A 17,059-nucleotide genomic window follows, 5' to 3' on the forward strand; every position below is an offset into this window, starting at 1 on the left:
TGCCCTTGAGAGTAAGACACCAAAAAATGTATATTATATTTTGATCCTATTATAACATGCACACATGCATATAGACAGGTAACAAATTAGAGTAAAACCCGGAATAAATCCTTTGAGAAACTTAACCAGTTCATGATATAATTAAGCAAAGGACGTTCTACCGTGTTCTTTGGCAATGTGAAAAAAATGCTGATCAGAGAAAGCTCTGCTTGATTTTAGAGGAAGACTGAAAAAGAATAAGATGCCAGTAATTTCGTTGTTAGGGCACAAATGGCAAGAGAGTCAGGCATAAAAAAACAGCTGGTGTTTCAGTAGGAAAAGTGCCAAAAATCACATCTTTGTTTAGATTTAGAACATTAAAGTAAAAAGAGGCTGCAGTGCATAGACCCCTGATTACAAGGATAAATGCACATTTGAGAATTATAGGCACTGGTCAGAGAAATGAGAGGAAAACAAGGCATTGGTTAATTGAGGCGTCCTTCAACATATTCTCAACTGTGCATATATGACATCCACCAAAAGAGCAATACAGAACTGAAGACTTGAACTTTACAGTGAATGGGGTCTAGTGGCTCTGTAAAGCTGTTGTGAGTACTGGTGCTCTGGGTCTACCATTAGGTGGAATATTACAGAAAATCCCATTCAAATGTAAAACGACTGATCCACTTTATTCTATAATGAAACATTTCAATACTGATGGGTGTGGTCTCTTCTAGGATGAAATCACCCCAACCACAGGACATGGGGGCTCACTGAAGAATCTCATGAGTATGCAAAGATAAAGTCGGAGACCTCGGAACAACGTACAGTATCAGACAGCATTTTCCACCAAACAAAGGCTGATCATTTTTCCAGCACAGCACCAGAGACTTGCAGAATCTACGGTGAGATGCCCTGAAAGCAGTTTATGGCATTTTTTTCATGTTAATTTGTTACCTGTCTATATATGTAATGTTCCAAGTATAAAGTGATAATAAAATTATGGTCTCAACTGGCACTCAATTGCTTTAAAATAGATCATGTTTGTATTAAATGATGAAAAAAAAGGTTATCCATTCATGATGGCTGAATTGAGAAAGACTTAAACGTTTTTGGTGTAAATCTTCTGGGTCGTGCGAACACGCATTCATCAGGTTCTGTAGTTTAGCATAACTGAGCATAACTGTTTATATACACAGACTTTATGTACAGTATTACAGTCCATACAGTAATGTGCTTTGTGAAATTTTATTGACAGTTTATCAACATGAAAAATGCTACCTATTGTTCCTTAAAGAGAACACAGGGTAAAAATGGTGTACCTCCATAGAAATGGCACAGTAAAAACAAAGTATTAAGGAGGCACTGACAGTCTAGATCCACAGTTCCTTTAAAATCTTTAGACAATTCATGGTACAATGCGGTTTTCAATACATCCTGTGTAGGTGAAAAAAAAACCAAAATGGTGCTTCAGTGCTTACATATATTTATTGTAAACAAACAAAAAAAAAGAACATACGATAATGTACAACAAATTTTGAAGAAGACAGCATTAACTTTGCATGTAGTAGCCTAACATTTTGGCTTCTGGGCTACCAGAAGGAGTCACTGGGAGGACACGCCAATCTACAACAGTAAGTGCACAAAACCACTATTCATCTCGATGAACTGCAGCTTTTAGACACCATTTCAGTGGAATGGTGCAGTAGCAGACACAGTGGAAAACAGGTGTTGTGCAAACAGAGAAGCCTCAGTTTGAATAACATCCTTTAGACACCAAGTCATGTTCAGTAGTGCTTTTGGTGGACTCGATGACAGAACCCTGTCGTGTTGTGATGAACTTTTTCAGGGAGGCCACTTCTGCGGACAAGTCGGCAATGCCTTTTTTCAAGTACAAGTTCTCAGACTCTGAGATAGCATAGCAGCCATCCTTAAGGTCTACAACGAGTTTGTTAGTCATAGGCCCAGGTGAGTCAGGGCAAAGTCTGTTCTTGAAGGCGTTTGGCGGAGCCTCTGTTTGGTCTTTGTGCCAATACTCTGGTTGTTGGATCCAGTCCTGGACGTTGTTCACCTGCAGGGAGAGTGGGCTAAGTGATGACTGGGTGTATTCAAGTGGAGATCCCTGAGCCATCTGGTAGCATGCCCGTGCAGACATGTCAATGGGGGAAGGGAACTTTCCAGTTGAGTCATAGTCAGGATCGATAGCCTCTACTTTGATCTGGATGGCCCGGGCTTTGATGCGCAGCTTGTGGGGCAGCGCTGAAGCATTGGTATCTGGAACTTTTACAGCGGAGACTATCACACTTTTTTGGTCAACAGTGGATGGTGCCAGACCTTTGGGGACCTGCTGTTCATCTTCCCCATCTGATGACTTGCTCACAGTCCCATCATCACCATCAGAGGTCCGGGGAGAGTTACTTGATGACCTGGTGAGCGGCAGGAATGGATTTGGCTGGGAGTAGCCTCCAGGGAAAGGACTATTCAGGTAATTTCTGTACAGTTCATACGGACTGGCTCGGTCTCTTGAGTAGTTGACATTCTCCAATGGCTCTTGCTTGATGGTTTCCGGTGTCCTGCATGCATTCATAGTACTCGAGTCAGATCCATCTGATAAGGTGCTGTGAGGTGAGTGCTTGATCACTGATATGCAGCTACTGTTTAGGCATGATGGCTCAGGCTCTCTGGAGTAAGAGCCTTTGACATCATTAGGGTGCACAAATTCCTGGTACAAGGCATTAGTAGAGGTGGTGATCTTCTGCACCTCCTGAGCATAGGCAGCAGAGCTCAACAGGCCAAATTTCAGCTTGAGGGACAGAAGCTCAGCTTTGAGTGACGCATTCTCCTCACCCAACACCATCAGCTTGTTCTCTAACACCATGTCATTGATCCGCCTTTTCTCCCTTGAACGCTTTGCAGCCTCGTTGTTCTTGCGTCTGCGCTCCCAGTACAACGTGTCCTTCTTCTCGTCCGGGATAAACTCGCGCTTTCTGCGGCACGTGTTTGGTTTGGCCTTGAAGGGCATGTTGGAAAGCTTTTGATTGACCAAGTCTCTGTCTGTGCCTTGCAGAGCCATGGCTAAGACCAGGTCATCGTCTCCACTGTAGGACGTCTCTTTCTTAATGGCCTGCATAATACTCAAGGGTGTGATCCAGATTGCATAAGCTCATTAGTTCTCACTTGTGTTGAGGAGACAAATCATCATCGTAAACTAAGTGCTACAGATATCATGGGTGCCAGATAATGATTCCTGGATGGACCTGTTGAAACGACAAAAAAGAAAACATTCACATACTGGATTAATAATATGTTATGCAAAACTGGTTTGACTTTGATAAAAGCTGACATCAGATATTCCAAACAAGAATCTCTGCTTCCCATAAGAAAAGCATGAGTCATCGATCATAATTCATTCTTAATTACATGGGACTTATTACAGACAGTGTTTGTCAGGTACAATGAAACACTCAAACACCCTACAGTGGTTTATGACTAACACTATTTGTCTCTGAGTACAACATAATTCCACCCAAAAGAAAGTGAACAGCCTTCATAAAGCTTTAATAAAAGTAATTGGTAATAGCTGAAAGACCAGATTTTACCTGAAATCACTATAAAGTTTTAGAAGTTCACTGTTTATTATTTATTATTATTATTTGTAAACAATGAGCAAATTAAATCCACCACATGAGAATAACCATAGCAAACTGCAATCTGAATTTCTATATGTTTATTTTAAAAGTTTATGTTCAGTGAGTGTTATACTGTATATGGGTATTTGTGAGTCAGGTTCGGAGGCTAATTCCAGCAGTACACTAAGAACAGCAGCACATTGTGCTTTCTGTCTTTGAATTCCTCAGTGTTTCTGAGGCATGACATCTCGGAGTCTGAGACAGGCTTGCTCCTGCCGCTGGCTCATTGACATTCTGAAAATTTGTCAGCTGATAAAGTAACAGTATGCAAATTGCTGAGTTGCTGATACCCTACTACTCATGATCAGACAGCAACCTTTTCCTATGAATTCCTATTCTACCACGATGTGGATTGCTCTCTTTTTGCATAGCGCAACTAAATTACATGCCTTGACAGTCTGATATTCGTTCCATATAACAAATGTATATGCTTTCTCGGAAGTGTAATTGGGTGGGTGGAAGAAATGTAACCATATGTTTTGGAAGGATTTGAAGGTGTTGGATAAATTTCTTTAAACATTCTTATGCCAGGGGTAAAAGAATGCAATTTGTTTCTGTATCTTTCTCAAAGTAGTCACACTTGAATCAAAATGTAAACAAAGCATAAAAAATATATCAATGGAAGAGGTAACACCAAGGATTAAATAATTAAATCTTGTTTAAATAATTAGCTGTATATGATATCCTCATTTCGTTAGTATTTGACATACAAAATCCTTTTATTTTATAAAGTGATCGACGCTTCTGTATCTTATGTAGGGAACTTAGTACAGAGTGACTACTACAAAAACAGCAGCTCACCTGATTAGACACTGAAATTAATTAAATTTCAGTGTCTAAATTATTAAATTATAGATTTATTAAATTATAGATTTTTAAATGTAAGTTGTTGATTTAACCCTGTAAAATAAATAAATAAATAAATAAATAAACATAAGAGTTCATTTTGTAAGAAAATGTTTTGTTGTGCCCCACTTTATGGACAAATTATGCAACGTCGCAGCGCAGAGCGCCACTAAAGCGCTCACATGACGTCATCGCTGGAGGTCGGTTACGCAAAAGAGTAACATTGAATCGGCTCTCTTTATTTGGCACATTAAACATTATCTAACCACTAGAATAAGAACTGAAATAGCTTAGATCTGCATTTTGAACCTATCTGATAATGATTCATAAACGGTTTAGACAGATATGTGAGTTTGTGGCAGTGACCTTCAACGTGTCGTTCCCGGCAAACCGAGCGTTTTGGCTAAAGGTCTCCAAGCAGGGCAACAGTAACAGTAGTGTCCATACCTGCAACGTGGTAGCGACTGAGATGATACGGTGTCTTCCAAAACGTACAAAAATATGACACACTCACACACAAATCCCCAACAACCTCACCTATGAGGGCATATGTGGCAAATATTTGTCATTTTTAGGTTCGGATCTGTGCGCCTCCTGCAATCAGGGCGCAGAACAAAGGAATGCGAGCAGCCATCATCATCATCATCGTGGTCACCATCATCACACGTGGCTGAACAGACCCGAAACAATAAAAACAAATGGGAATCGCCCGAAACATGCAACAGGAAGATTATCCAGCAGTGTAACAGAGAAGAAGCTTTGTCTGAGATGAATCATCTTGTTTTGGCTAGACGTGTGCTTACGTTTCAGGTGTGCGTTTTGAGCTTTTGTAACCCAGTCACATTGCTCGTTTACATCACGATCGACGTGATTATCGACGGTCCATTACTCAAATCGGAGTGATTAACACGCAGTCTTAAAACGAGTGTTTAAACAATGCAGCACGTTGATGCTTTTTGACAGGCCGCTCCGAACAAATGCTCCATAATCCGAGTCACATGCCGCCCGTTTCAGAGTTTGGTAACAGGCTACGGGACATTTCGTGCTGTTAAAGATCAACCAGCTATAACCAAAAAAAAAATCCTGTTTAATAAAAGTCATGAAACGCATTTATTAGAAAATGAAGTCTATGTAAACAACACCAAGTCTCCATTCACTACCTAGTTAAGAACCGGATTCCTTTATCCTGCATTTCTACAGATTATAAAAAGCACATTACGCATTCATTACGCGTCACTTACAAGCTTAATAACACACGAGTCACTTCAAATAGATGGGATATAAATAGTAAATATCCTATAGACTGCATTATGATTACGTTGAAATGCAGTTCCAAGGCTTTTAGAGACTGACCTTGTTCTTATTTTTGGTTTGGTTTGTTTGTTTTAAAACAAAACTAGTAAACTATTACATATTTGAATGTAAGTAACCTAGTAATGTAACGCCTACGAGGAAATAAGCACACAGAAGTGGAGCAGCAAACAAATGGTGTAAATATGGTGTATACACACACACACACACACACACACACACACACACCCTCATGTATTATGGGTCACTGTGCCATTCACACTGTTGTGGTCTCATTTCCAAACCTACATGGTTCAAATGCTTAGGAGTCAGGAGGTGAAGTTCGGGTGCAAATAGTTAGAATGCATCAAATCAGGTCGGGTTTGGATACAACACGCAGAATATAAACCAAATCCCATGCAGAATTATAGGATTTAAATCTCCATGTATCCACTACATGCAAATATACTCCTAAATATAGTCCTAAACCAGACACAATTTAGAAACTGTAGTGGAAGTATAACAGTTACCATGTAACAGACCAACCCATGCAACCCAAAGTGCCCACATGGCTAAGAGAGAAACATGTAAAGAAAGAAAAAATCCCCTACCTTTAAATAGCACAGCTATTTTATGTAGTCCGTAGACAAAAAAAAGCGTCTGGAGAATAATAATTGTTTCATAAGCAGCGCTAAAATCCGTTAAGGGTGAGGTAATGTTTCCCTGTTCCTCCTTTGCGTTTTCCTCCTGAAGTGACGGCTGCCTCATGGATCTGTGTTAGTAGGTCAGTGAAGAAGTGTATTGGCAGCGTGCTGTGACTGACAGGAATTTCATCCAATCGGAATACGGCATTGTCCTATTTGAACCAATGCCCCGCCTTTCTCATGGATATATCGGGAATCTAATGCAAATGAATGAGTTCTACTTGGGGCTTTACTGTATGTTGGTATTGAGCCGATGAAGGGCTGCAGTTATAATAATAATAATAATAATAATTATAATAATAATAATAATAATAATAATAGTAATAATGATAAAAAACGACATTGGATAACATAGGGATTTAAAGAACATATTTACAAAATAATGTCAATAGAAAAAGAAAAATGTCAACATGTGGCCGCGTAATGTAACAATTAGCAAAAAAGTGAGATGTATTATTACATCATGGTCACGTGGTTTTTATTCTAATGATGCAACTCAAAGTCAAACTAGAACTCACTCCTGCATGGTACAAAACACAAAATGATCGTGTTGATAAAAAAAAAACAACACTTTACTATAAGCATACATTCTTAAGTCAACGCGTTTTAATGTCACACTAAATAGCACTTTAATGTCATTTTAATCCTACTGCAGTTTTTACAGACACAGTAATGGCGCCCTCTTGTGTCCTGGAAATACAGCGCGGAAATACATTATCACTTTTTATTCCCAATCTTGTCCGGTGTGTCTACTGCTGTTTAGTAACACAAAAAAGGTGAACAGGAATAATAAGTCACATGGAGTACATTAAAATCGTCTCAGTAACTTCATATCTCAATTAAAACTTAATTAGGTAAGAGACCATTCGTCACTGTATCTCTTATCGCTTACACACTCACTCAGGCTAATGATTGATCCACACTGTAATGTGATGTAAGCTGTAGGATGTAATGTTTATTAGTTTGAACTGATCGAATATTTGATCAAATAGGTGATGAACAAAAGAAGCAAGAGAAACAAAAGATTATTGCAGTCACTGTCTCTGAAATACAGCTCTCTGAAATCCATCTTCAAATGTGGATGATTCACTTTGATAAAACAAATGAAAACGACTTTTAATAAACATATGACAGAGCAGAACAGAACAGAACATTACAGAGTAGAACAGAACAGAGCAGAACACAACAGAGCAGTACACAACAGAGCAGAACATAACAGAGTAGAACATAACAGAGCAGAACATAACAGAGCAGAACACAACAGAGCAGAACACAACAGAGCAGAACATAACAGAGTAGAACATAACAGAGCAGAACACAACAGAGCAGAACATAACAGAGTAGAACATAACAGAGCGGAACACCACACAAGGGTTAAATAAAACTGTGAACAGGTCAGTGGGTCACATCGCAAGCTCACTGTCCAGCAATAGTTGTGCATTACTACATAGTTATAGCATGTATTATAGTGTATACTAATGATTTTTACACCTTAGCAAATTAAATTTTTACCAAGTCAAAATTTTTTTAAATATTAAATTAAATAGATTTCATCCAAACAGTCATCACTCCAATCAACAGGCCTATAATTAATGTCTAATATCCAATACAGACCCAATATTGTCTGTCTGTGGAAATTTAAGGAATTAGAAAAATCTCAATGGCTTTAAGAAACATTCAACATGTTATTGCACACTTTCTAGTAGTTCATATGTCTGTCATAAGGTGGTCTGTGCATTTTTGCATCAGATTGGGATTAAGTGTATCTAATCAGAAGACAATATGAAAACAAGTGAGAAGCTGTAATCATGTCAAAATCTTTATTTGTGAATAAATCCGTACATACCAAAATGTGTAACATACTTAATCTTTCTTTACACAACATCTTTCCTACTGAGAATGCGATCATGTCTGATGCAGATCATGTAGCGCATGTGATCTACACAATTATTCCTGGAGATAATGAGAAATCCCTGGTGAGGGGAGCGCGCAATCTCCACCGTAGCGCGCTTTAACCTTGTAGCGCAGTTTGTGCGGCAAAAGTGGAGAAGTCGAGACACGCTCTGCCTCTTTTACTATTTTCATTTCTTTGCCAATTTTCTTTGGCTCTGTCACGAATGAACGTTGCTCCACGTGTGTGTCATTCATGCGTGCATGAGTGGTGCAGCTAGGCGTGGATCTTGCTGGACACTGGTAACCCGTTTCATTTAGAGAGAAAGGTGCAGAGTTTGGGTACATGTTCATCGTATTATCTGCATGACCTTCACCCCATTTTCTCTGAGTAATTGCATATGGGAGGTTGCTGAACGCTCTAGACGGAACGTTTCCATTACTAAGCGCATTGAATCCCAGGTGTCTGTCTCTCTGGTGCGTATTATCTACTGCAGGGAATGAAGCAGCCGGGAAGCTTTGCATTCTCAGGAGAGGCACCGAGTCGTAGGCAGAACTGAAGTCGCACCGACTAGAAAGCGCGTAGTGGGGTGTACAGTTTGCTCCTGGGAAATCCACCAGGGTCCTTAGGTAAGAGTCTTGTGACAGCTCTCGGACAGGTGCATAGTCCATAAAAGTATCGTACGAAGTTTCTTTGCCAACACAACGATAACTAACGGCCGAAAGCGCCGCTTTAAGTTTCTCGTTTTCCCGCAGAAGATGAAGCGTGCGCTCTTCCAGGAGCCGCTCTTCCATGCGCCGGCGCTCACGCGACCTCTTGGCCGCCTCGTTGTTGCGACTGCGCTTCATCCAGTAGTTGTCGTCTTTCAGCTCGTCTGGCGTAAACTCTCTCTTCCGACGTGTTGGGACATTTGCCTTCACGCTAAAATCGCATTTAAATCCATGATCGCAGTTCCAGTGGCACTCGTAGGTGTTTGCATCCCGTGTAGAACAAGAAGTGCTGGATGACATGGTGGCAGAAACGGAGCACGTGCATCTGATCACTTCATCTGATGTACCGATGCGATGAAAAGCAGGTTAGTCACACCTCTTTCGGACCCGCACAATAAAAAAAACCGCCCACTGTACAGACTAAACGTTTACCTTCATAGATCATTAGCTCCTATCTCCTAGTTTATTACTGGAACGACAATATTTGTCCGTTTAGTTGGCTGTAAACAAGGACATATCTGGCAGTATGATAAAGAGTTATCAAACAGGTTGTGTGAACATCAAGCTTTTCCCCCGGTTGCACTCCTTAAGGACTTTCATGTTCTCACCATGTCTCATTCAATCTCATACAGCTGCTCTGTATATATTAATTACAATTAAAACACAATGCTAATAAGAAAATCAGCATAAAATGAACTAACAACGTATCAATCTATTCATTTGGACTCCATTTCTGAGTTCAAGGGTAGTTCAAGGTAGTGTATCAAAAAAATCATTCAATGTTCAGTCAATTAAAGGCCATATTCATTGTAGAGCTGAAAAAAGAACACGATACAATATTTCACCTATCGCTTTATTTGTCACTTCGTCTTCCTGCACATACACAATATATGATTAAGTTGTTATAACAGTTTGGTTTAAAAAATAAAAGAAGCAAATATCTGGTTTTAAACTAAATTTAAGTAATATCATTGGCTAAACAAAAGAGACAAGGAAACAATTAAAATTTCTTTAAGAGAATCAATGCTATAAATTACAAATCTTTACAACAGAGTTTCAACCTTAAAAACAAGTATTAAAAATATTTTAGGGCCAGCTCATATTTTCATAAAGTCTTGCTAATATGTAATGCAGTTTAGCACTGAATGTTGCATAGTTTTGTGTCTCAGTTCAAATAGATGCTTCTTTTCATTAGCCCTTTTGCCACATTCAGTTTCAGTGGGACATAAATGTAAGTTTCACTGTAGTCTTATACTCATTATTTCTGAGAATTAGATAAACATAAGGCACTTGGATTGCTAAAGCATGCCTTATAAATTCCTATGTAATTGTTTTAAGTTCCCCAATCCACAAAATGCCAGAATGTTAATCAAATGAATTGATAGCAACTATAGAAATACATATAAAGATACAATGGTCCATGTTGCACAGCAACAGTAAGAACTCAAATTCTTCTGAATGGCTTTGCAACAAATCTGATTAAAAAAAAACAAAAAAAAAAAAACACTGTCAGTGTGTCACATCAACATCTCACCTACTGTCAAAAGGAGACAAGTTAGACTCTTCATTGCAGCTGAAAAGCAGCATAAGGGTGCAGCTGTCACTAGAACTAGAGGTATAGCCTCCAATAGTAGAATAGTTGTTTAAGTGACTGCCAAATAACTCATAAATAACATTCAGTATTTGTCTCAATCAATGATTTCCCTTCACTGTGTGGTTAAGCTGGCAGAAGCTACAAAGTCACACTTCAGAGAACAGCTCTTGGCTGTCATTAGGTCCCAAAAAACTGCCTATGCCTCTGAATGCATCTCACTGTCATCAATCTGTGGGCTGTCATTGTCCCCTAGAAGCTCTGTTTCGGGGACAGACGTATCATCGTTGTGCAGACCATTCTGAGACGCTCCATCAGCCATGTTGTCCTCGGCTGCCTTAGCGTCCTCACTCAGCAGGCCGGTCTTCTCTGTGCCAGATGCATTGGATGGTGCTGTGGTGACGTAACCTGTGCTGGTGGAGCCACTGCCGCTGTGGTGTGATCCTGCCTTAGGCACCATCTGTGGGTGCATCTGCTGTGTGGGCATCTGCATAGGGATCTGCATGGGGTAGAAGTTCTGGAGGTATGGATAGGCAGGCACAGGCTGGTAACCATTGACAGGGATGTAAAGCTGGGGTGGTACCATTGGCCTCATCTGGCCCTTCATAGACATAAACTGGGGTTGTGGGAAAGGAGAGGTCTTCTTTGGGGTGACATAGCGGGCAGCACTGATATTGCTGACAGGGCTTGTGCTTAGAGAGCTGGTCTGGGTGGTGTTGCTTGCCCCAGAAGTTTGCGCGGAGCTGTTATAGTTAGACAAGCTTTCCCATGTGCGTAAACGTGCATGGATGTCCTTGAAGCGTGGCCGGCGTGCAGGGAATTCATTCCAGCACTCCAGCATAAGAGTGTAGATCCAGGAAGGGCAGTCATCGGGGCAGGACAGGACTTGTCTGTTACGTACCATCTCAATTACATCTTGGTTGGAGTAACCACAGTAGGGCTGCAGGCCATAGCTGAAGATTTCCCACAACACCACACCATAGGACCAGATGTCGGAGTCAGTGGAAAACTTGCCATATATTAAGGCCTCTGGGGACATCCAGCGGATAGGGAAGGGACTGTTGCCCATCAGCTTGTAGTAGTCAGCAGAGTAGACCTCACGGAACAGTCCAAGGTCAAGAATTTTTACGTTGAGTTTGTCGCAAACCAGAATGTTTCGAGCGGCCAGATCTTTGTGGACAACATGATGACTGGACAGGTACTCCATCCCAGCTGCCACTTGAGTGACAATGTGCAAGAAGTCAGCCTGCTCAAGAGCTGACTTGACTGTTTTGTCATCATCAGAGCTTCCTACATCAGAGTGAGGTGAACGCATAACCAGGAACTCATGGAGGTCGCCATGGCCTGAGAAGCTGAAGATCATGCTCATGGGCTGGTCTTTGGTCACCACACCCAAGAGACACACAATATTTGGGTGCTGGAGTCGAGAACGGAGTGTAGCCTCATGACGGAACTCTTCCTGCAGTGTTCCTTCATCTTTGTCTTTGATAGTCCTAATAGCCACCACCTGGTTCTGCTCTCCTGGGGCTGTGCCATAAAGGTGGCCTTTGTAGACCTTCCCAAAACGGTCATCCCCAAGCTCCTCCATGAAGCGTACAGCTGATAAGTTGATTTCTCTGGGTTTTGCCTGATAGAAAAAGATCATACATATTATTAGTATATAAAGTTGTTATAATAAAATGGATACAAAGCTGTATGGTTCTTTATCATATCGACAGTGTAGTCTTGAATTGTTATGGGTGACTTTTTAATCCATTATACTGCATTCATAACTGGTTAACATGCTCTTAACTGATTAGCCTAAAGTAGCCAACCATTAGAATATCATCTAATCTGATGTTGACCCAATTTAGAGTATGTTCAGTTTTAGAATAACAAAATCACACTTAGCTTAAGGTGAGACTAAGGCTATGGTTAGACCGATGAGAGTAATACCTGATGCTTGTGCTGGTTGAGGAGTGGCATCTCCATGTCCTGACTGGGGGAGGCAGTAAGTTGCCGACGGGGGGGAGTGTCAACAGACTCCTTCTGCTTGTTACGGCACATGCATACCAAGAAGAACAAGCAGGCGATGACCAATGGTATAGCGATACTGGGGATGAGGATATACAATATCTCCTTCTTCATGTTTTCAGGGGGCTCTGGAGTTGAAAACAATTAACACAAAATACGTTGAGTAGTGGTCACACAGCTTTAGCGAAAGCTTTAATATGCAGATAGATTATGGTTTTATTGTGTATTTAACAGGTTGGGAGGTTCTACTTACTGCATGGACGGACATCACAAAGTTCGACCCTCACATGAGGATCTAGAGTGAAACACCACGGAGCCTCCATTTGCCCTCCCGGGTTCCTGCAGAAGTTATGCCCCCCTCTAAGCTCTGGATAGTCTGTCGGTGTCATATGATGGCTGTGGGGGTACTGAGTAGTCCAGGGCTGACACTGGTGGCCTGACTTTGTTGTACGGACAGTGCCTCTGTAATTGGCACCACTGTCATTGTAACAGCTGTGATCTGGGGGAGAATCTTTCACAAGGTTTTAAAATTAGGGAGCAGAAATGGACAACATTTCACACTAAAATAATCAAAGTAAAACAAACAACAAAAGACCCAAGAACCTCCCCAAAGACCACTAGAGGGCCCTCTTGCTTCATGCTTCCATCAGATTCTTTATCATACTCATTACAATAAATCACTCTCCTTGCATATATCATGTCAGGTTTGTCGAACACTAAGGGTTTAGCAAACCTCAAACAATTTGGTCATACAGTCAAACAATATGCAGTGATTTACTTTTGGAAATTCCAAGAAATCTCACATATTTCTTCTGCTTCTATACCCAACCCAAGTAATCCAGGTAACTTGAGTTATACATGTCTTAGTCACACTGAAATGTGAAACAGAACAAAAACGCAAACTGACTCCAAATGTACTAGGACTGCTTTGGAAATGTTTGCTTCATTGCACAGGCATTTAATTATGGCATGCACTACAAAGAGCTTTTTGTCAACACCAGGCTACAAGACAGCGCCCATAAATTACGGCTGGTCCACCTACATGTCTCCAGACGGTTGGTGGGTACGCCGATGCGCATGCAACTGGCAGCATCTGGTGAGCCTGGATGAGGAAGCATCTGGCATTTGGGCAGCTCCAGCTGCATGAGGATGAGTGGGTTGGATCGGGCGATGGTGTACTCGGCATGGCACAGGTCATTCTCAATTGCCTCGCATTCATCCCTGCAGAGCTGGCGCTGCCGTGGGCCCCTTGTGCCTTCCTCGCACAGGGGGAAGACATAGTGGCAAAATGAGGGGATGGCAAACTGCGAACACTGATCTGACAGCTGGGTGGAGGTGCCAATCATGGTAAATGCAGCTAGAAATAAGAAAATGGAAGGAGAGAGGTGAGGCAAAGACACAGATAAATACATCACTGAATATTTAAGAAACTGACAGTACTGGGTGGTGTTAAATGTGAAGGCACAGTTAGTAGTCACCAAACACGTAACTCTTTATGACAGATTCCAACAACCACTATCCCAGTATGTGACTTTAATCAATACTGAACCTCAAACTGGAACTTATGATAATGCATAATAGATAGAAACTACAATTTTTTTACATTAATATATTTTGAAACGTAATAGTTAGGTTGTAGATGTTTCTGGGAGGGAGGCACGGTGGCTTAGTGGTTAGCACGTTCACCTCCCACCTCCAGGGTCGGGGTTCGATTCCCGCCTCCACCTTGTGTGTGTGGAGTTTGCATGTTCTCCCCGTGCCTCGGGGTACTCCGGTTTCCTCCCCGGTCCAAAGACATGCATGATAGGTTGATTGGCATCTCTGGAATATTGTCTGTAGTGTGTGAGTGAATGAGAGAGAGTGTGTGTGCCCTGCGATGGGTTGGCACTCCGTCCAGGGTGTATCCTGCCTTGATGCCCGATGACGCCTGAGATAGGCACAGGTGACCCGAGGTAGTTCGGATAAGCGGTAGAAGATGAATGAATGAATGAATGAATGTTTCTGGGACTCTGAACTGAATAAAAATGATTTTTAAACAAATAGGATTTTTACACAAACCATGTTTAACATGGCGGTTCAGAAACTTTATAAAGCTGCAACATGTTCCTACTCAGTGTTTGCTGTTTTTTAAATACATTTACTTTTAAATAAATACCGTATATACAAACTCCTGCATGTAATACATTCCATATGTCTCTGCATGAGAGTAACTAAGGTTAGACATGCTGGATATGGGAAAAACTCACAGTGTAAAAAGGCTAACATGGCAGCAATTCCTGAGGGAAGGAACAACTGGGACGTTTATCTAAAATGTCAGACAAAATGACTTGCCTAGAACTGACAATGTTTCTGTGAGTCACCTAAAAGGACCTAAATTAAGAACTGCTTTGAACATGATGTGAGATAAGGAGAGAGCAACAACTTCCAGCTGGCGAATAAAACAAGAACAGTAAGAAGTGATGTGAAAATAAAAGGCTCTTTGCCTAAAATGATTTTCACTTACCCGTGATGCGGTTCTCACTTTCTCCTTGCATTTGTAGAGACTCCACATAGATGCTTCTGTTCCCGATAAATCGAGCACATGCGATGCCTCGATACGGCTGACAGAAGCCCTTCTCGTGGGTCCTGCAACACATAAAACAAGATCCCCTTTTTAATCAACAAGGTGATATTCAAGTATATCTCAATGATAACATCTTAAATTATGATGTTAATAGTTTGTATTCTTTACATGACTAGATATGTACAGTAATCAGATTGCTGTACTATAGAACAGAAAAACTTTCTAATCATATCTGTGAACAAAAGCTTAACATCTAAATATTAGTATCGGTTCGGTATTACGTCTCATATTTCTTGGCAGTATGACATATAAATCGTAATATGTTCCAGATGATCAGCCTTGCTTGTGGGCTCTACACAGAATCCCAAAACTGACCACAGTTATGCTTAATTGTAACAAAACCAAAACATCAGTATCGTTATTGCCAGCAGCAAATACAGACATGCAAAAATTGATTATCAGCATCAGCCCATTTAGACATGAATAGCCCTGCAGAGCAAGACACAAACTACTACATCCAAAGCTGGGGATTTAGACCTCAGCAAGAGATATATAGTTCCGCTGACTTTTTAGTTCAGACGTTAACAGAATAGGAACAAATCCCAGTTCTAGTAACTTATGAAAGTACAGAATTAGCATTCTTCCTTTGCTGTTAGTTTGATCGCAGAAATTGTCGAAAAACACCAAGCATTTGGTGACAAGCTAAATATTTCCCAGTATTCTCCTGGAGCTAAACTTTATGTTGCCAACCTACAACATCCTGTGTTTCCCTAATTAGAATAAAACCATTTCACTGGCATGTCTGAATGACTCACTACAGCGTTCTGACATGGAATACAACGGCTTTGTTATGCGAAACAATTGCCACACCCTGGTATAGTAACGACAAATTCAGTGCTTGCAGTGGAAAACACAAAACGCCTTTCCACATGGGGCAGGAACACATGCCCACAAGTGTGTACACACAAAAGTACATTCTCTCCTATATTAATCTCATACAACAGCATCATTAAGTCCTCAAATCTGATTCAAATTTTCTAAAAGGTTTAAATGAAAGACCTCATTATCTATGTTATCGTAAGGCATATGGTCCATATGATTAAATAAAAATGTATTTATCTCAATGCATCACCTTCTCTCTACACAGTATTCGACCCTGTCAACATTTATTAAAGTCTTCTGCAATGAAAGTGTTCAGGACAGAAAACTCTGCAGAGCAGTTTATCAGCAACAAACTGTATATTTTCATCTAACTGAATTCAAGGGAGTGTGAAAAAAAAAGGAAGTACCGTTTATAGGAACCTTGTTTGGCATATGTTTAATAATACTGTACTGTATAACTATAAATGGTTAAGAAATACTTCTGAATGTTCTTTTCAATAAATATATAACTGCGATCAATGCCAACTTGCTGTAGTCTGACAGAAATAAAAATGTTTGTGATGTCCAGCTGTGGGAAAACTCTGAGGTGGTAATGGCATCATGCAGTAATAGCCAGTTGAGTGTTTTTCTTTTCTTTTTCATAATTAACCAATTTTCTGGCACATTAAGGAGTGGATTGAGCAATGACGCAAGTTATATTCAGAGCTGTTTGACTAAATTAGATTTCAATGGCAGTTAGATGATTAGAAAACATTTAATTGATCACCATCAGCATTTTTGTGGCATCGCTCATTGCATGTGAAGAATAATAAATGCTACAAAGCTGCATCTGATAAGCATTTAGCCGTTTGTGTTAGTTAGTTTTTTCAGTCTTTTGTAAAACATCTGACCTGACATGGAG

General features: G+C 40.6%; 2 protein-coding genes across 4 annotated transcripts in view; both read right to left on the reverse strand.

Moving 5' to 3' along the window:
* Window positions 1-1,211: 1,211 nt before the first annotated feature.
* nfil3 (nuclear factor, interleukin 3 regulated) lies at window positions 1,212-6,579 on the reverse strand. Its single transcript, XM_060895909.1, has 2 exons — window positions 6,416-6,579; window positions 1,212-3,236 (listed from the first exon to the last, which is right to left on the reverse strand). The coding sequence occupies exon 2, from the start codon at window positions 3,107-3,109 to the stop codon at window positions 1,730-1,732; it is 1,380 nt and encodes a 459-aa protein (XP_060751892.1). The 5' UTR covers window positions 3,110-3,236; window positions 6,416-6,579; the 3' UTR covers window positions 1,212-1,729.
* Window positions 6,580-9,948: 3,369 nt separating this feature from the next.
* ror2 (receptor tyrosine kinase-like orphan receptor 2) overlaps window positions 9,949-17,059 on the reverse strand; it is a 64,051-nt gene continuing 56,940 nt past the window's right edge. For 2 of the 3 annotated variants that reach the window (XM_060896023.1, XM_060896021.1), the window contains exons 5-9: window positions 15,217-15,338; window positions 13,756-14,070; window positions 12,967-13,224; window positions 12,636-12,841; window positions 9,949-12,327 (exon numbers count right to left, since the gene is read on the reverse strand). In XM_060896023.1, coding sequence (XP_060752006.1) covers window positions 10,900-12,327; window positions 12,636-12,841; window positions 12,967-13,224; window positions 13,756-14,070; window positions 15,217-15,338 — 2,329 coding nt within the window. In that variant the 3' untranslated portion in view covers window positions 9,949-10,899. The remainder of the gene's footprint in view (window positions 12,328-12,635; window positions 12,842-12,966; window positions 13,225-13,755; window positions 14,071-15,216; window positions 15,339-17,059) is intronic. The other variant, XM_060896024.1, reaches the window with a different exon arrangement.

Source organism: Tachysurus vachellii, chromosome 20 (genome assembly GCF_030014155.1).
Source record: "Tachysurus vachellii isolate PV-2020 chromosome 20, HZAU_Pvac_v1, whole genome shotgun sequence".
Taxonomy (NCBI): domain Eukaryota; kingdom Metazoa; phylum Chordata; class Actinopteri; order Siluriformes; family Bagridae; genus Tachysurus; species Tachysurus vachellii.